This window comes from Entelurus aequoreus, linkage group LG06 (assembly GCF_033978785.1).
Source record: "Entelurus aequoreus isolate RoL-2023_Sb linkage group LG06, RoL_Eaeq_v1.1, whole genome shotgun sequence".
In the NCBI taxonomy this organism is placed as follows: Eukaryota; Metazoa; Chordata; class Actinopteri; order Syngnathiformes; family Syngnathidae; genus Entelurus; species Entelurus aequoreus.
In genome coordinates, this window is record NC_084736.1 from 80,720,178 (window position 1) to 80,741,507 (window position 21,330).

The window sequence follows — 21,330 nt, forward strand, 5'->3', positions numbered from 1 at the left end:
TTACCGCCGAAACTAACGGCGTTACAGTAACGTGTTACTTTGTTAGTCCCTACACTGCCTTCGACAGCATCTTCTCCCCGTCATCTTTGTTGTAGCGGTGTAGCGTGCAAGGACGGGAGTGGAAGAAGTGTCGAAAGATGGCGCTAACTGTTTTAATGACATTCGGACTTTACTTCAATCAATAACGGAGCAGCATCTCCTCATCCGGAAACAACAACAACACCGGAAATGTGTCCCGTGAAAAACCGTCCGACCGGTGTTGCCTTAAGGGAGGGCTCATATTTTAGGGCACCAAGGCAAACATTATTTTCTTTTCTTTCGAGGCAGTGGCTCCAAAATATGCGTGCATATATATACATATATATATATATATATATATATATATATATATATATATATATATATATATATATATATATATACATACATATACATAAACAGTTTTTTTTATTCATTATTAAAACCAACTTGTCAGCTTTTTGTCATTACATGATGCCTTCATCTCTATTTTTACATTTTGATAGATAGGGAGGTATTTTTTATAATTATTTATTTATGTTTTTTAAGTTATGTACAATCACATGTACATGTAGATGCTGTATCGGGACAGATCCATTAAGAGTTTGAGCAGAAATATGTCGTATAGGAATTAACTATACACAATAAAGCATCAACAAAATTGATTGTATCATATAATTGTACATAACTTAAAAACATAAATAAATAATTATAAAAAATACCTCCCTCTATCAAAATGTAAAAATAGAGATGAAGGCATCATGTAATGACAAAAAGCTGACGAGTTGATTTTAATAATGAATAAAAAAACAGTTTATGTATATATATATATATATATATATATATATATATATATATATATATATATATATATATATATATATATATATATATATATATATATATTAGGGCTGCAACTAACGATTAATTTCATAATCGATTAATCTGTCGATTATTACTTCGATTAATCTATTAATAATCGGATAAAAGAGACAAACTACATTTCAATCCTTTCCAGTATTTTATTTTAAAAAAACATCATACTGGCACCATACTTATTTTGATTATTGTTTCTCAGCTGTTTGTAAATGTTGCAGTTTATAAATAAAGAATTATTTAAAAAAAAAAAAAAAAAAAATTTTTTTTTTTTAAATCGATTAAAATTGATTATAAAAATAGTTGCTGATTAATTTAGTCATCGATTCGTTGGATCTATGCTATGCGCATGCGCAGAGGCTTTTTTTTTTTTTAAATAAACCTTTATTTATAAACTGCAACATGTACAAACAGCAGAGAAACAATAATCAAAAATAAGTATGGTGCCAGTATGCTGTTTTTTTTCAATAAAATACTGGAAAGGATAGAAATGTAGTTTGTCTCTTTTATCCGATTATTAATCGAAGTAATAATCGACGGATTAATCGATTATCAAATTAATCGTTAGTTGCAGCCCTAATACATATATATATATGTAAGTCTGCATATTTTGGAGCCCCTGCCTCGAAAGAAGGAAAACAATGTTTGTGACCTAAATATATATATATATATATATATATATATATATATATATATATATATATATATATATATATATATATATATATATATATATATATATATATATATATATATATATATATATATATATATATATATATATTAGGGCTGCAACAACTAATCGATTAAATCGATTAAAATCGATTAAAATCGATTATAAAAATAGTTGCTGATTAATTTAGTCATCGATTCGTTGGATCTATGCTATGCGCATGCGCAGAGGCTTTTTTTTTTTTTTTTTTTTTTTTTTTTTTTTTAAATAAACCTTTATTTATAAACTGCAACATTTACAAACAGCTGAGGAACAATAATCAAAATAAGTATGGTGCCAGTATGCTGTTTTTTTTCAATAAAATACTGGAAAGGATAGAAATGTAGTTTGTCTCTTTTATCCGATTATTAATCGAAGTAATAATCGACAGATTAATCTATTATCAAATTAATCGTTAGTTGCAGCCCTAATATATATATATATACACTACTACTTTGTTCAAGCATGTTTGCCATGGCCTTTAATTGTCTACGAAGGGAAGCTCTCAGTCTTCAGCTGTCAGACAATGGTCTGGAGTCTCCGTGTAAAAGGATCCAGAGAAGCACCCGCTATGGATTTATTTGACGGGTGTGTGTTTGGGAGCAGACAGGCAGCGTTTTACTGCCAGCTGTTTCATTTTCAGGAGTCTTTTGGGGAACAGTTGTCTTAGCAGGAGGGATTAAGGACAGTGCAACTGTCAGTTGGAGAAGAGGAAAGAGAGGCAGCCTACTGAAATAACATGGATATTTCACCAGGTATCGATCTGGAGGACATTTAAGTAAAGTTGACCAAACTAGTTGACTACTTCATGAACTACACTGCAAAAACTGAAATCTAAGTAAGATGAAATATCTCAAATAAGGGTGATATTTGCTTATTTTCTGTCTGATAAGATAATTCTTCTCACTAAGCAGATTTTATGTTAGTGTTTTACTTGTTTTAAGTGTTTTGGTCCTAAATGATCTCAGTAAGATATTACAGCTTGTTGCTGAGATTTGATGACCTATATTGAGTAAAACATGCTTGAAACTAGAATATCGTATAAAACTACATTTTTAAAGTAAGCATGAAAAAAAAAATCATGATTTTGACACAAATTTGTCTCATATTGAAAACAGATGACAGCCAAATAAAACATACGTACTCATATAGTAGTACAGTTGGCACAGTACAGTAAACTGACAGTTAATAATTAAACATTTAACATTTCTAACAATTTTGAACAGAAATAGTTCATGCACATTCAGATGAATTCTTCAAAATTACAATTAAAACATTTTTGGCCGGGGGCCGGGCTGTATATATGCGCACTAATTGACTGAAAGAGCACGCACTTGACGCTATGATGTCATGTTATCCATGGAAAAATGCATTTTTAGACAATATGATTTGCCTGAGCGGCTAGGAGACCCCGAGAGTAACAAGCACTTGCCTTGTTGCCTTTCCATTAAGAACAATAAACTAGTTTTTAGTCTAAGTTTGCTGGTTTCAAGAAATGTAATGCCGAGCGCATATCATTATGTCAAGATAATGGCACTAGCATTTACTTCATTTAAGAATATTTTTCAACATATTGAGCAAAAAGGTCTCTTTTTTTTTTCTATCAAAAAAACTGCACTTGTTATTAGTGAGAATATACTTATTTTAAGCTATTTTTGGGTTCATTTAGGTTAGCTAATTTTGCTTGTTTTGGAAAGTCTTGACAAGCCACATTTTCTTATTCTATTGGCAGATAATTTTGCTTAATTCAAATAAAATACCCCTAATTTTTTTTTTTTTTTTTTCTTGTTTTTGAACACTGACTTTTTGCAGTGTGACATTTCAAACAATTTTGAACAGAAATAGTCCATGCACATTCAAATAAATTCTTCAAAATTACAATAAAAATACATTTGGCCGGGGGCCGGGCTGTATATATGCCCAATATATATATATGTATATATATATATACAAATATATATATATATATATATATATATATATATATATATATATATATATATATATATATATATATATATATATATATATATATATATATATATATTAGAGATGTATATCGGCGATATATGCGTTAAAATGTAATATCGGAAATGATCGGTATCGTTTTTTTTATTATCGGTATCGTTGTTTTTTTGTTTTTTTTTTAATTAAATCCACATAAAAAACACAAGATACACTTACAATTAGTGCACCAACCCAAAAAACCTCCCTCCCCCATTTACACTCATTCACACAAAAGGGTTGTTTCTTTCTGTTATTAATATTCTGCTTCCTACATTATATATCAATATATATCAATACAGTCTGCAAGGGATACAGTCCGTAAGCACACATGATTGTGCGTGCTGCTGCTCCACTAATAGTACTAACCTTTAACAGTTAATTTGACTAATTTTCATTCATTACTAGTTTCTATGTAACTGTTTTTATATTGTTTTACTTTCTTTTTTATTCAAGAAAATGTTTTTAATTTATTTATCTTATTTTACAATTTTTTTTAAAAAGTACCTTATCTTCACCATACCTGGTTGTCAAAATTAGGCATAATAATGTGTTAATTCCACGACTGCATATATCGGTTGATATCGGTATCGGTTGATATCGGTATCGGTAATTAAAGAGTTGGACAATATCGGAATATCGGATATCGGCAAAAAGCCATTATCGGACATCCCTAATATTTATATATATATATATATATATATATATATATATATATATATATATATATATATATATATATATATATATATATATATATATATATATATATATATATATATATACATATATATATATATATATATATATATATATATATATATATATATATATATATATATATATATATATATATATATATATATATTGGGTTCATTGAAGTTAGCTAATTTTACTTGTTTTAGAAAGTCTTGACAGGCCAAATGTTCTTTTTCTATTGGCAGATAATTTTGCTTTATTCAAATAAAATACCCCTAATTTTTATATATTTTTTTCTTGTTTTTGAACACTGACTTTTTGCAGCGTGTTCTGCTTTGCAACATCTTGGAGGCTGAAGATGAGGCAACTAATGCAGGAAAGCAATAAAGAAAAGATACAAGCTTCTTCTTTACTTGACCAACTTGCAGGCCCCAGGCTGGGATCAGCATATTCACAGTCGTGTTTACAACCGCCCGTGCAAACAGAAAGCTCGTTTGTCACAGACTTGCTGTGATTAACACCAACTGTAAATTGCCGCGTCAATTCCACCTCGAGGTACGACTGCTAATCTCGAGCCGGGTTTTAATATTCGTGGTTGGGTTCTGCAACTTAAGCGTAATTTTGAAGGTGCGATATTTCAGTTTGGAGAGTATTTAGAAGGCAATATTCCACCCGTGGACGATTTCATTACTCCTTAATGGTAACTGCTGCTAGATGACTCAGGAAGGCAATTGGAATAATACAAATTAAAAAATAAAAAGCGCGGTGATTCAATATGATGTAGTGTAGTTCAGCATGAGTTCAAAATATAATCTAAATGATGAAAGTATTACCTCTTTGACAGTGTTATTAGAAGTGAGCATGTTCATCCTGGTAAACAACCACGGAACTTTCCTCCAGAAGGTCTTATCTTTGTCCATGTGATGGAGCTGTTTGGCCACAATACCCAGCAATAGTCCACTGTGGACTGGACTCTTACACTATTATGTTAGATCCAATTTGGACTGGACTCTCACACTATTATGTTAGATCCACTATGGACTGGACTCTCACACTATTATGTTAGATCCACTATGGACTGGACTCTCACTATTATGTTACATCCACTATGGACTGGACTCTCACTATTATGTTAGATCCACTATGGACTGGACTCTCACACTATTATGTTAGATCCACTATGGACTGGACTCTCACATTATTATGTTAGATCCACTATGGACTGGACTCTCACTATTATGTTAGATCCACTATGGACTGGACTCACACTATTATGTTAGATCCACTATGGACTGGACTCTCACACTATTATGTTAGATCCACTATGGACTGGACTCCCACTATTATGTAAGATCCACTATGGACTGGACTCCCACTATTATGTTAGATCCACTATGGACTGGACTCTCACACTATTATGTTAGATCCACTATGGACTGAACTCTTACACTATTATGTTAGATCCACTATGGACTGGACTTTCACAATATTGTGTTAGATCCACTATGGACTGGACTCTCACAATATTATGTTAGATCCACTATGGACTGGACTCTCACTACTATGTTAGATCCACTATGGACTGGACTCTCACACTATTATGTTAGATCCACTATGGACTGGACTCTCACACTGTAATGTTAGATCCACTATGGACTGGACTCTCACAATATTATGTTAGATCCACTATGGACTGGACTCTCTCACTATTATGTTATATCCACTATGGACTGGACTCTAACACTATTATGTTAGATCCACTATGGACTGGACTCTCACTATTATGTTAGATCCAGTATGGACTGGACTCTCACTATTATGCTATATCCACTATGGACTGGACTCTAACACTATTATGTTAGATCCACTATGGACTGGACTCTCACTATTATGCTATATCCACTATGGACTGGACTCTAACACTATTATGTTAGATCCACTATGGACTGGACTCTCACTATTATGTTAGATCCACTATGGACTGGACTCTCACTATTATGCTATATCCACTATGGACTGGACTCTAACACTATTATGTTAGATCCACTATGGACTGGACTCTCACTATTATGTTAGATCCAGTATGGACTGGACTGTCACTATTATGTTAGATCCACTATGGACTGGACTGTCACTATTATGTTAGATCCACTATGGACTGGACTCACACTATTATGTAAGATCCACTATGGACTGGACTCTCACACTATTATGTTCGATCCACTATGGACTGGACTCTCACTATTATGTTAGATCCACTATGGACTGGACTCTCACTATTATGTTAGATCCACTATGGACTGGACTCTCACAATAGTATGCTAGATCCACTATGGACTGGATTCTCACACTATTATGTTAGATCCACTATGGACTGGACTCTCACACTATTATGTTAGATCCACTATGGACTGGACTCCCACACTATTATGTTAGATCCACTATGGACTGGACTCTCACACTATTATGTTAGATCCACTATGGACTGGACTCTCACTATTATGTTACATCCACTATGGACTGGACTCTTACACTATTATGTTAGATCCACTATGGACTGGACTCTCACACTATTATGTTAGATCCACTATGGACTGGACTCCCACTATTATGTTAGATCCACTATGGACTGGACTCTCACTATAATGTTAGATCCACTATGGACTGGACTCTCACTATTACATTAGATCCACTATAGTTTTTTCTGAGGTGGTACTTGGTGAAACAAAGTTTGAGAACCACTAACTTAGAGCATTTGCTCTGGAGTTGAATAAATAAATAAATAAATAAATAAACACTGTATGTTGATAAGAAGTGTAAAAGTGGTGCAGAACGCCCGACTTAAACGAGGATGTTGCGTTCACTTCCAGTTGTCATCATGGAGACAAGACAGTGACAGTGGACCATGATGCACCAGACAGCTATAATCCCTACCACCTTCTGGGTAATTTACCGTCGAAGCGTGGCCGAGACAACATAAAACTATTTTTAGTACGCCAAAGGTAAGCTCCAGGACGGTGTGCAGGAATGCTCCTGACTCAAGAAAATTCATGCTCGGTTTTTAACAGGAGGTACATTAATACTAGGAGATGTATTAATGATTTATCTATGCATAGAATATATATATATATATATATATATATATATATATATATATATATATATATATATATATATATATATATATATATATATATATATATATATATATATATATATATATATATATATATATATATATATATATATATATATATTATGGCTGCAACAACTAATCGATTAAATCGATTCAAATCGATTATAAAAATAGTTGCCGATTAATTTAGTCATCGATTCGTTGGATCTATGCTATGCGCATGCGCAGAGGCTTTAAAAAAAAAAAAAAAAAAAAAAAAAATTTAAATAAATCTTTATTTATAAACTGCAACATGTACAAACAGCTGAGAAACAATAATCAAAATAAGTATGGTGCCAGTATGCTGTTTTTTTTCAATAAAATACTGGAAAGGATAGAAATGTAGTTTGTCTCTTTTATCCGATTATTAATCGATTAATCGAAGTAATAATCGACAGATTAATCGATTATCAAATTAATCGTTAGTTGCAGCCCTAATATATATATATTTAAAAAATTGCCAGCAGACAGCAAAACAAAACAATTAAATTCATTTTGTGTGTCTTCTGGCTCTAAACAATCCCTTAAAGGGGAACTGCACTTTTTAGGGGGAATTTTGCCTATTAGAATCCCTATCAAAGAAAAGAACACATCATTTTTATTTATTTTTTATTTTTTAATGGATTTTAATTTGTAATATAAAGTAAGTACAAGGTGGCTAACTGTCAAGACGGGGAGTTTTTCGCAGCTTACTGCGAGGATTGTTTTCCCAAGATGCCATCGGACTAGACTTGAAGGTAGGAACATATTTGAATCTCTACTCAGAAACTCAACGAAGTACAAAAACAAAAAAGGCGCACAAGGCGAAGGCAAGTTTAACGCAGGAAACAAAAGCTAAGACTTAGCATAAACTAAGGACATGAACCTTGAAACTAAAAACATGAAGAAAAAAAACTCACTAAACTGTGGACTTGAAACAAATAGCAAGAACTACGGACATGAAACAAAAAGACTTACTGGACACGGCATGAGTCGAATAGCATGACTATGGCAAGAAAAGTCAAAACAGAGCATGAAAAGATCAACAAGAACTATGGCATGGACAGAGTAAATACAGAGTAATGTCGCCAGGATGACTAACTGGCAAAACAGGCTTAAATAATAGTCTCTGATTAAAGCAGGTGCGTGACTCAAACACATGAGACAGGTGAAACTAATCAGTCGTCATGGAAACTAAAACCAACAAGGGTGCACAAAAACAGGAACTATGGAGTCCAAAAGTAACAGAACATAACTAAACAAAACATGATCTAGACCAGTGGTCCCCAACCACCCGGTACTGGGCCGCACAAGAAATTTAAAAAAATAAAATAAAAAATAAAAAATATTTTTTATTTTTTTTAGATTATTAAATCAACATTAAAAACACAATATATAGATTATATATCAATATAGATCAGGGGTCACCAACCTTTTTGAAACCAAGAGCTACTTCTTGGGTACTGATTAATGCGAAGGGCTACCAGTTTGATACACACTTAAATAAATTGCCAGAAATAGCCAATTTGCTCAATTTACCTTTCACTCTATGTTATTATTAATAATTAATGATATTTATACTTAATTGAACGGTTTAAAAGAGGAGAAAACACGAAAAAAATGACAATTAAATTTTGAAACATAGTTTATCTACAATTTCGACTCTTTAAAATTCAAAATTCAACCGAAAAAAAGAAGAGGAAAACTTTAAAAAATAATTTATGGAACATCATTAGTAATTTTTCCTGATTAAGATTAATTTTAGAATTTTGATGACATGTTTTAAATAGGTTAAAATCCAATCTACACTTTGTTAGAATATATAACAAATTGGACCAAGCTATATTTCTAACAAAGACAAATAATTATTTCTTTTAGATTTTCCAGAACAAAAATTTTAAAAGAAATTCAAAAGAATTTGAAATTACATTTAAATTTGATTCTACAGATTTTCTAGATTTGCCAGAATAATTTTTTTGAATTTTAATCATAATAAGTTTGAAGAAATATTTCACAAATATTGTTCGTCGAAAAAACAGAAGCTTAATTGAAGAATTAAATTAAAATTGATTTATTATTCTTTACAATAAAAAAAATAAATTTACTTGAGCATTGATTTAAATTGTCAGGAAAGAAGAGGAAGGAATTTAAAAGGTACAAAGATATATATGTGTTTAAAAATCCTAAAATCATTTATAATGGGTTTTTTTTCTCTAAAATTGTCTTTCTGAAAGTTATAAGAAGCAAAGTAAAAAAATTAATGAATTTATTTAAACAAGTGAAGACCAAGTCTTTAAAATATTTTCTTGGATTTTCAAATTCTATTTGAGTTTTGTCTCTCTTATAAGTAAAAATGTCGAGCAAAGCGAGACCAGCTTGCTAGTAAATAAATACAATTTAAAAAATAGAGGCAGCTCACTGGTAAGTGCTGCTATTTGAGCTATTTTTAGAACAGGCCAGCGGGCGACTCATCTGGTCCTTACGGGCTACCTGGTGCCCGCGGGCACCGCGTTGGTGACCCCTGATATAGATCAATACAGTCTGCAGGGATACAGTCCGTAAGCACACATGATTGTATTTTTTTATTTAAAAAAATAATAATAATTTTGACCACGACTGTACAAGACGACAGGCACGCTAAATATATTGTGGTCGCTATTTTGTGCATTTAAGAAACGCAATCCTCAGCACACGAGCTTAATAGATCATCTTTGTGTGCGCTATTAAGTTTGTGCATGTTTTATTACACACATGCAAACGTTCAGTAGATCAGGCCCTAAGTGGCTTTTGCTTTTCACCATTAAAATAAACCCTCATCTTTTACACCAAAAGCAAGCGCAGTCTCATTGAGGTGTAAGTCGCGTCTTTGATGGTGTGAATAAACAAAACTCTCCCTGGCATCAGCACTTCATCCCAATGCACAAACCGTGCATCCAAGCAACTGCGGGCTTGGTTACAGTTACCATGGAGCCATATTCTCCACAGCACAGACCGCGTCAAGTGTTGAGCAAGTGACAACGACAGGGAGATTATATTTTCTGCCAGCAGTGACATACGGACGTCAGGGGTAATGAGCATTTGGGTGTGCAGAAAAGCTGGTAGATATATACATACGTGAAAAAGGCAAAGGTGAAAATAACAGAATGAGTTTTTTTTTTTGTCTTTAACTACCGGTACTAAAAAGTAGTGTCTCCCGCACATACTGGGAGTCAAATATGTTGCACATAAAAATATGCATATATACTCCAGTGTTTCCCACACATTCATTTATTTGTGGCGGCCCGCCACGAAAGAATTACGTCCGTCACTAATTTAAAAAAAAAAAAAAAGATTTTTATTTTTTTTTTTTAATTTTTTTTAATTTTTTTTTTTTTTTGTCCAGCTTCTTAGGCAAATCATATAGTTGATGTAGATTCCAATATAGGCTGTTCAGATTTACTTTACAAAAGAGAAGTGTAGGATACTTCTCTTGTTGCCTTATTTGTATTTGACCACTACGGTTTTCTGTTTATTTGTTACTGACTGTGGCAGGACACCTCTGCCTCTGTTTCACTTTATGTTGCTGGTAAATAATATGGTTGTTGTAGTAGGCTAAAGTTAAATTATTTAGTATGCACTAATTAAAGGGGCAGAGCTTTAAGAGACATTTTAGCTTTTATATTTTATAAGATATATTTTTTGTAAGAACCACAATTAATAAATATATTTCAGTGAATAACTTATTGTTCATATCTGTATATAAATATGTACATAAAGTGTTGTAATTATATTGTAAAATGGATGGATGGACGTTTAAAACAAAACTGTTATTATTAATTAGTAAGTATACATTTTTTGAGCCTTTTTAGAGAAAATCATATCATTGTAGTAAATTATGCAAATTAGTCGATGATGTCATGGTGACCACGCCCGTAGCCATGCCCCCACCGCCACAGGTATCTTGGCAGTTTATGGGAAACACTGTACTCACATACACACAATTATTCATACATATATACATACATACATACGCGCACACATAAATAAATAAATAAATAATGAATGTTAATTTTGTTTATAATAAATGATAATACAATCTCATTATTTTTTAACCTTTAACAGTGAACTGATAACAACTGTGCTGTACAGTTGTTATATCACAGTTGCAATTCCAAGATTTTGGATGGTATTCGTGTATAGACTACGGTTTGTTGCCTATCCAGGGAGTAGTCTTTGTCATTTAGCTGAATGTAGTCCTTTGTTGCGCCTTACAAAGTGTTTGTACTGTAAGTATTTGTCACGACCCGGGCGCATTCCAATGTGCATTCGTCTGCACGCTCCACTGATCAATCAGCACTCAACCCACTTGACGCTGATGAGTCCCCCAAGCTTCTTAAGCCAGTGCAAACCTGCGTTCCGGACCAGAACGTAGCTACCTGTTCCGTACAGTAAGCCAACACGTATGTCCTGGGCATGACGTTAAAGTGCATCCGGCAGTGGAGGCTCCTCTATGGGTTCTTGGGGGCACTAGGAGGTTAACCCCTTTACTACTGTTACCCCAGGTGGTCCTTGGCAAAGGCCTAGTGCCTGACTGCCCCCTAGCCAGGGATACGGTGAAGACCTCAACGGCGGAGCAGGCGGGAGACGGTACATGTAAGAACCACCACAACGGCTGCGACGGCGGAAGAAGGCACCCCCACATCCATGTGGGCCCAGTTATGGGGAAATAACCCAAGACCTCAACGGTGGAACAGGCGGAGGATGATTGCTAACCCTGTGGAGCGTCACAACGGCTGGGATGGCGGATGAAGGCTGGACCCTGACCCGATTCTGTCAGGGATCGAGTAGTGACTGTCTGTGCACCAGTCTCCCCACGTTAAACAAAGTCACGCACAGGCATCCTCCATAGAGGGATACACCCCTACAAGGAGGATCGTCATACTCGTTCGAGTGACCGCCGATGATGAAGCCAACACGTTTCTAGCTCTATGCTCTCTCTCTCTGTTTCTCCCCCTTCGTATTCATTTGTCTTCTGTTCCTGTGTCGTCACCCAGCAGCATTCCTCCGTTTCCTGGCGACGAGCTGTGTGTCTCGTTTCCCCGTATTCCCTCTGGTTTCTCTGGCTGTCTCTTCGGATCTCGACCGCCCTCTTGGACACGGACTTTGACGCCTCGCTCTTGCCCCTGGACCTCCGAGATCGCCTCGCCCTCTTGGACTTCCGCACCTCGCTCAACACTCCTGGCAACACGACTCGGTTAATCACTACACCGCCCCCACCCCGTATATTCTTATTAATATTTGTAAGGAAATATTTTCATTTAAGTAGGTGATTATTTCGCTACCTAGTGACTTCTTGGCCATGCAAGGCAGACATTAGCAGCAGCGGGTGGTCGTGGCACCGGAGACCGAGGAGCTCAAACCGAGCGCAGCACTAATTTCCCCGAGTCAGTTCTGGCCACGCACATCAATCTTCTTCTTCCTGACACAACCATTTGTTTTTCTTTTCTTTCATTTCCCCCCCGTGCTCAGATCTCGGAGACACAGCAATTAATGACAGGCTGACAATGGCTCTGTGGTTGGCTCTAAACGGGAGGGAGAAGCACCTCTTATACCGACTTGGGATTGGTCAGAACGTGCCCGAGCTCAAGCACATGGTTATGTTCAGTATGATTTGTATCCGTATAAGTGGGCGTGATCTGGGCGAGCCAAGCCACGCAAACATCTGCGGAGGATTCCAAGTATAAAACCCAAAACCGGTGAAGTTGGCATGTTGTGTACAAACCCCGTTTCCATGAGTTGGGAAATTGTGTTAGATGTAAATATAAACGGAATACAATGATTTGCAAATCCTTTTCAAGCCATATTCAGTTGAATATGCTACAAAGACAACATATTTGATGTTCAAACTCATAAATAATTTTTGCAAATAATAATTAACTTAGAATTTCATGGCTGCAACACGTGCCAAAGTGGTTGGGAAAGGGCATGTTCACCACTGTGTTACATGGCCTTTCCTTTTAACAACACCCAGTAAAGGTTTGGGAACTGAGGAGACACATTTTTGAAGCTTCTCAGGTGGAATTCTTTCCCATTCTTGCTTGATGTACAGCTTAAGTTGTTCAACAGTCCGGGGGTCTCCCTTGTGCTATTTTAGGCTTCATAATGCGCCACACATTTTCAATGGGAGACAGGTCTGGACTACAGGCAGGCCAGTCTAGTACCCGCACTCTTTTACTATGAAGCCACGCTGTTGTAACACGTGGCTTGGCATTGTCTTGCTGAAATAAGCAGGGGCGTCCATATGTTGTAACATATGTTGCTCCAAAACCTGTATGTACCTTTCAGCATTAATGGCGCATTCACAGATGTGTAAGTTACCCATGTCTTGGGCACTAATACACCCCCATACCATCACAGATTCTGGCTTTTCAACTTTGCGCCTATAACAAGCCGGATGGTTCTTTTCCTCTTTCACAGTTTCCAAAAACAATTTGAAATGTGGACTCATCAGATGACAGAACACTTTTCCACTTTCCATTAGTCCATCTTAGATGAGCTCGGGCCCAGCGAATCCGGCTGTGTTTCTGGGTGTTGTTGATAAATTATTACTGACAGTGGTTTTCTGAAGTGTTCCTGAGCCCATGTGGTGATATCCTTTACACACTGATGTCGCTTTTTGATGCAGTACCGCCTGAGGGATCGAAGTTCACGGGCATTGCCGCTTACATGCAGTGATTTCTCCAGATTCTCTGAACTTTTTGATGATATTACGGAGCGTAGATGGTGAAATCCCTAAATTCCTTGCAATAGCTGGTTGAGAAATGTTGCTCTTAAACTGTTCGACAATTTGCTCAGGCGTTTGTTGACAAAGTGGTGACCCTCGCCCCGTCCTTGTTTGTGAATGACCGAGCATTACATGGAAGCTGCTTTTATACCCAATCATGGCACCCACCTGTTCCCAATTAGCCCGTTCACCTGTGGGATGTTCCAAATAAGTGTTTGATGAGCATCCCTCAACTTTCTCAAGTCTTTTTTTGCCACTCGTGTCAGCTTTTTTGAAACATGTTGCAGGCATCAAATTCCAAATGAGCTAATATTTGCAAAAAAATAACAAAGTTTTCCAGGTCGAACGTTAAGTATCTTGTCTTTGCAGTCTATTCAATTGAATATAAGTTGAAAAGGATTTGCAAATCATTGTATTCTGTTTTTATTTACCATTTACACAACGTGCCAACTTCACTGGTTTTGGGTTTTGTAATATAAAGAATGCGGTACCCAGCCCTACATATCTCAGAACGTCTCATTATATAACTACAGTACTGTCAACATGTAGTTATGCATATAGCAGTAGTAAATAGGTTCTGTAATAAATGTTCTCCCACCAAAAAATATGTAAACATATTTTATAAACCAGCTTAAATTAACAATCACATTAAAGGCCTACTGAAAGCCACTACTACCGACCACGCAGTCTGATAGTTTATATATCAATGATGAAATCTTAACATTATAACACATGCCAATACGGCCGGGTTAACTTATAAAGTGACATTTTAAATTTGCCGCTAAACTTCCGGTTCGAAACGCCTCTGCGGATGACGTATGCGCGTGACGTAGACCGGCGAACACGGGTATGCCTTCCACATTGAAGCCAATACGAAAAAGCTCTGTTTTCATTTCATAATTCCACAGTATTCTGGACATCTGTGTTCGTGAATCTGTTGCAATCATGTTCATTGCATTATGGAGAAGGAAGCTGAGCAAGCAAAGAAGAAAGTTGTCGGTGCGAAATGGACGTATTTTTCGAACGTAGTCAGCAACAACAGTACACAGCCGGCGCTTCTTTGTTTACATTCCCGAAAGATGCAGTCAAGATGGAAGAACTCGGATAACAGAGACTCTAACCAGGAGGACTTTTGACTTCGATACACAGACGCCTGTAGAGAACTGGGACAACACAGACTCTTACCAGGATTACTTTGATTTGGATGACAAAGACGCAGACGTGCTACTGTGAGTATGCAGCTTTGGCTTCTAAACATTTGATCGCTTGACCGTATGTGCGCAACTTTTTTTTGCGTATGTACGTAACTTTTTAAAAATATATAAGCTTTATGAACCTTGGGTTAGGTGAACGGTCTTTTGGGCTGAGTGATTGTGTGTGTTGATCAGGTGTTTGAATTGTATTGGCGTGTTCTATGGAGCTAGGAGCTAGCAGAGGAGCTAGGAGCTAGCATAACAAACACACAGGTGTTTTTATGCAGGATTAATTTGTGGCATATTAAATATAAGCCTGGTTGTGTTGTGGCTAATAGAGTATATATATGTCTTGTGTTTATTTACTGTTGTAGTCATTCCCAGCTGAATATCAGGTCACCCCCGGCTCTCACAGCATCTGAATAGCTTCAACTCCCCACTAGTCCTTCACTTGCACTTTACTCATCCACAAATCTTTCATCCTCGCTCAAATTAATGGGGAAATTGTCGCTTTCTCGGTCCGAATCTCTCTCACTTCATGCGGCCATCATTGTAAACAATAGGGAACTTTGCGTATATGTTCAACTGACTACGTCACGCTACTTCCGGTAGGTGCAAGCCTTTTTTTTTATCAGATACCAAAAGTTGCAATCTTTATCGTCGTTGTTCTATACTAAATCCTTTCAGCAAAAATATGGCAATATCGCGAAATGATCAAGTATGACACATAGAATAGATCTGCTATCCCCGTTTAAATAAAAAAAATTCATTTCAGTAGGCCTTTAATGTGCGGTGGAAACAACCAACAGAAGTCCAGTAGTTGGTTGAACATACCTTAGGCACCCAGATGTGTTCTTGAAGACAGTGGTCCACTCTGCGTCGCGTGGCTTGGAGTCCTCGTTTGGTTCATGCTCCCAACCAGAGTGTGGGATTATGACCTCGTTGGTCATTGTTTGCAGACCGTGGTTGATGATCACCATCTTCAAGGGTTCATAGGAGGAAAGGTTCCAAAGAGTTCCTACGTAGGGGGGGGGGGGGGGGGGGGGACATATAATAAGGATGAGTAAAAAGTCAATAAAGAAATGATTATAAATGGAAAAATACAATAAAAAGCAAGAACGCAGAGGTAAGAGAGGAAAGAAAAGATTGGAAGGACAAAACACGGACGTGAGGTCTTGGAATGGGGCACAGGAATTGAGCAATGTTGAGCCAATATAACAGCTGTAGAACAGCCAATTCTTTATGGTCACAGTCAAAAGCATGTTTAGATTGGCAGCAAACTGCATTCCAGAACGTAAATACCGAATAAAAAGGGCTTTTCATAAAAGCTTGCTCCGGTTACATTGTTGCAACTGTAGCAATGGAACAGTACTTTAACTTTCCTGTCAGGGCTTAGCTGGCTACCAACACTCTGCAATCAATACTCAGCCATGAAATCCATTTCATATCTCTGTATATTCCTTTTGTAATGTACCTTATCAAATGTGAAGAACACATCCACTACACTGTCCCACAAAAGGGAGTTTATCGCCCGAGTTTCAGCAACCACACTGCAAAAACTGAAATCTAAGTAAGATGAAATATCTCAAATAAGGGTGATATTTGCTTATTTTCTGTTTGATAAGATAATTCTTCTCACTAAACAGATTTTATGTTAGAGTGTTTTACTTGTTTTAAGTATTTTGGTCCTAAATGATCTCAGTAAGATATTACAGCTTGTTGCTGAGATTTGATGAGCTATATCGAGTAAAACATGCTTGAAACTAGAATATCAACTGTTGCAAAGCTGTGTCATCAACACTCACAAGTATAAAACTGCTTTCAAAGTAATAATTTCTTATTTTAAGCATGAAAAAAAAACAAATGGACTTTGCAGTTTTATTTTCAATGAAACAATAGAAAATACGTACTCATATAGTAGTACAGTTGGCACAGTACAGTAAACTGTGACATTTCTAACAATTTTAAACAGAAATAGTTCATGCGCATTCAGAAGAATTCTTCAAAATTACATTAAAAAAAAATTTGGCCGGGGGCCGGGCTGTATATATGCGCACTAATTGACTGAAAGAGCACGCAATTGACGCGATGATGTCATGTTATCCATGGAAAAATGCATTTTTAGACAATATGATCTGCCTGAGCGGCTAGGAGACGCCGAGAGTAACAAGCGCTTGCCTTGTTGCCTTTCCATTAAGAACAATAAACTACTTTTTAGTATAAGTTTGCTGGTTCCAAGAAATGTAATGCCGAGCGCATATCATTATGTCAAGATAATGGCACTAGCATTTACTTCATTTAGTAATATTTTTCAACATATTGAGCAAAAAGGTCTCTTTTTTTTTCTACCAAGAAAAGTGCACTTGTTATTAGTGAGAATATACTTATTTTAAGCTATTTTTGGCTTAATTGAGGTTAGCTAATTTGACTTGTTTTGGAAAGTCTTGACAAGCCAAATTTTCTTGTTCTATTGGCAGATAATTTTGCTTAGTTCAAATAAAATACCCCTCATTTTTGTATTTTTTTTCCCCTTGTTTTTTAACACTGACTTTTTGCAGTGTAGATTTGTATATTGGCAGTTTAAAGACACTTAACTGAAAGTATATTTAAAGTATATATACATATATATACTATGTTGTAGTAATAATATGCTTAGAACATTTGAAAATTATGTTTGTGTTCAATTACAGTAAGTGTGTAGTCTTTTTTGGGGGGGGACACCACAATAATATTGTACTGTGTGGCCTTAACACCGTGATAATACTGTACCATGAGATTTGGATACCGTTACATCCAACCCTACTGTATATCCTTTTATGTTAAAATCATGTTCTTGTCGTACTCATTGGGCTAAATCTGAGACCTCCAGTACCAAATGTTGTGCCACCTCATGTGTCTCATGTAGGCTTGTATGACGATAAATGTCCTTGAATTGTTTGGATTGTGTGGGAACTGAGCCGAACATGCCGTTGTGGCTTGTGCAGCCCTTTGAGACACTTGTGATTAAAGGCCTACTGAAAGCCACTACTAGCGACCACGCAGTCTGATAGTTTATATATCAATGATGAAATCTTAACATTGCAACACATGCCAATACGGCCGGGTTAACTTATAAAGTGACATTTTAAATTTCCCGCCACACTTCCGGTTGAAAACGTCTATGTATGATGACGTATGCGCGTGACGTCAATGGTTGAAACGGAAGTATTCTGACACCATTGAATCCAATACAAAAAGCTCTGTTTTCATCGCAAAATTCCACAGTATTCTGGACATCTGTGTTGGTGAATCTTTTGCAATTTGTTCAATGAACAATGGAGACTGCAAAGAAGAAAGCTGTAGGTGGGATCGGTGTATTAGCGGCTGGCTGCAGCAACACAACCAGGAGGACTTTGACTTGGATAGCAGACGCGCTATCCGACGCTAGCCGCCGACCGCATCGATGATCGGGTGAAGTCCTTCGTCGCGCCGTCGATCGCTGGAACGCAGGTGAGCACGGGTGTTGATGAGCAGATGAGGGCTGGCGTAGGTGGAGAGCTAATGTTTTTAGCATAGCTCTGTCGAGGTCCCGTAGCTAAGTTAGCTTCAATGAAGTTGTTAGCAACAGCATTGCTAGGCTTCGACAGGCGGCACAGCATTAACCGTGTGGTTACAGGTCCAGAGTTTGGTAGTATTGTTGATCTTCTGTCTATCCTTCCAGTCAGGGGCTTATTTCTTTTGTTTGTATCTGCATTTAAGCACGATGCTATCACGTTAGCTCCGTAGCTAAAGTGCTTCGCCGATGTATTGTCGTGGAGATAAAAGTCACTGTGAATGTCCATTTCGCGTTCTCGACTCTCATTTTCAAGAGGATATAGTATCCGAGGTGGTTTAAAATACCAATCCGTGATCCACAATAGAAAAAGGAGAGAGTGTGGAATCCAATGAGCCAGCTTGTACCTAAGTTACGGTCAGAGCGAAAAAAGATACGTCCTGCACTGCACTCTAGTCCTTCACTCTCACGTTCCTCATCCACGAATCTTTCATCCTGGCTCAAATTAATGGGGTAATCGTCGCTTTCTCGGTCCGAATCTCTCTCGCTGCTGGTGTAAACAATGGGGAAATGTGAGGAGCCTTTCAACCTGTGACGTCACGCTACTTCCGGTACAGGCAAGGCTTTTTTTTTATCGGCGACCAAAAGTTGCAAACTTTATCGTCGATGTTCTCTACTAAATCCTTTCAGCAAAAATATGGCAATATCGCGAAATGATCAAGTATGACACCTAGAATGGATCTGCTATCCCCGTTTAAATAAAAAAAATTCATTTCAGTAGGCCTTTAAGTGTATGTTAAATCTTGACCACGACTGTATATGAGCAAGTAAGAATACAAAGAATCACACTGTAGGAAAAGCAGTTAACCATTTTCTTGTGCGTGGAACCAAACATACGGCCACAATAAACCGTGTAAAAAAAAAAAATGCTTAGCAGAGGTGACAATGAAAAATGGATGTCTATAGGCTTTTGTTTTCATGAAGTCATCCCTCAGGTTCGTTTGACTGTCCGTCATCACTTATCGCACTCCTCCATTCCTCCTTTTACATTTAGGGAACATTAAGCTGACAATCTTATCTGAGGCAACTAAAAAAACTAATGGTTCTTATTCCTGCCAACAGAAGCTCAGAGCTATTATGTTCAGATAAACTACGCACACAACAGCGTATAGCAGACTTTGCATAAACAGTACTTGCAAACAGACTAATAAACTAGTAGGATACTCATAGATCTAGACTCCCTCTTGCCCAATAATGACAAATTAATTGTGGGCTTGTTGATGTCTTGCCTTGCTTTAAGACGCTTGTCGGTACATTTTCCAGACGGTCGTCATTTCCGCTGGTGAATGTTCATAATGGGGAGCAAAGTCTCTAAAAATAACCACGGACTATGTTGAGGTTGTGCCTGGGCAGAAGTGGTTTTCTGTGCCGAGAGAGAAACATGAGGGGAAAGTCTCCTACAATGTGTTCTTATTTGACGACAGCTCGTCACCTTTTGCAACTCTGACACCTGCTTCCTGCGTGGCATAAGCCTCACCAAAATGTGGAGCTGATTGACTTTTTTCCACAGTCCTGTACACAAACAGAAGACTTTAAAGCAGACCTGGGCATTCTGCGGCCCGCGGGCCGCATCCGGCCCTTTGTGCGTCCCTGTCCGGCCCGCGTGAGGCCAATTATAAATTACAAAATACATTTTAAAAAGTATCTATGTCGAGTGTGCAATACAACGGTGCTGCTTTTGTTTTGAAAATCGTTATTTGTATTACTTCCGTGTGGACGTGTGCGTGTGCGTGATTGTGAGTGAATGTGAACAGCTGCAATCATTAATTACAAAATAAAGTTGAAAAAACATCTATGTCGTGCGCGCAATACAACTGTGCTGCTTTTATTTTGAAAAGTATTATTTATGGGCGTGTGTCCGTGTGTAACCTGCGAGTGAAGGTGCACATGCAGCGACAAGTGATGCACGCTTTACACCCGAGACGCTAAAAAGAGAAAAGTTGATGACGAATGGCGTGTTTCCAACAAGACATGGACTGCCAAGCAACGTTCCCTCTAAGGTGCACGCCTGCGCAATTGCGCACTGCTAGCGTCTGCTGCGCGCAGCAAATATATGCCGCGCACCAAATCAAATCCCATCTGAATTCTAAACAAAATAAACATATTTATTCTATGTAATTTTGCAATGCAACTCTGAGTGACAGTGACAACAAGCGGCCCTAACGGTGTTCGTCAACACCGTTCAATTGAACACCGTTCAATTATTGTAACGTCTATCGAGATGCTTCGAGGCCAGGAATTATATCGATCACTTTATTGAGCAAAACTGTTTATATTTGGCCATAACCACACCAAAAACATAAGTAAAAAACTTTTATC

The 21,330-nt window shown here is 36.9% G+C and overlaps 1 protein-coding gene across 12 annotated transcripts in view; it reads right to left on the reverse strand.

Moving 5' to 3' along the window:
* arvcfb (ARVCF delta catenin family member b) overlaps positions 1-21,330 on the reverse strand; it is a 492,749-nt gene that overhangs the window by 89,442 nt on the left and 381,977 nt on the right. For all 12 annotated transcript variants that reach the window (XM_062051626.1, XM_062051621.1, XM_062051625.1 and 9 more), the window contains one exon: positions 16,254-16,437. In XM_062051626.1, coding sequence (XP_061907610.1) covers positions 16,254-16,437 — 184 coding nt within the window. The remainder of the gene's footprint in view (positions 1-16,253; positions 16,438-21,330) is intronic.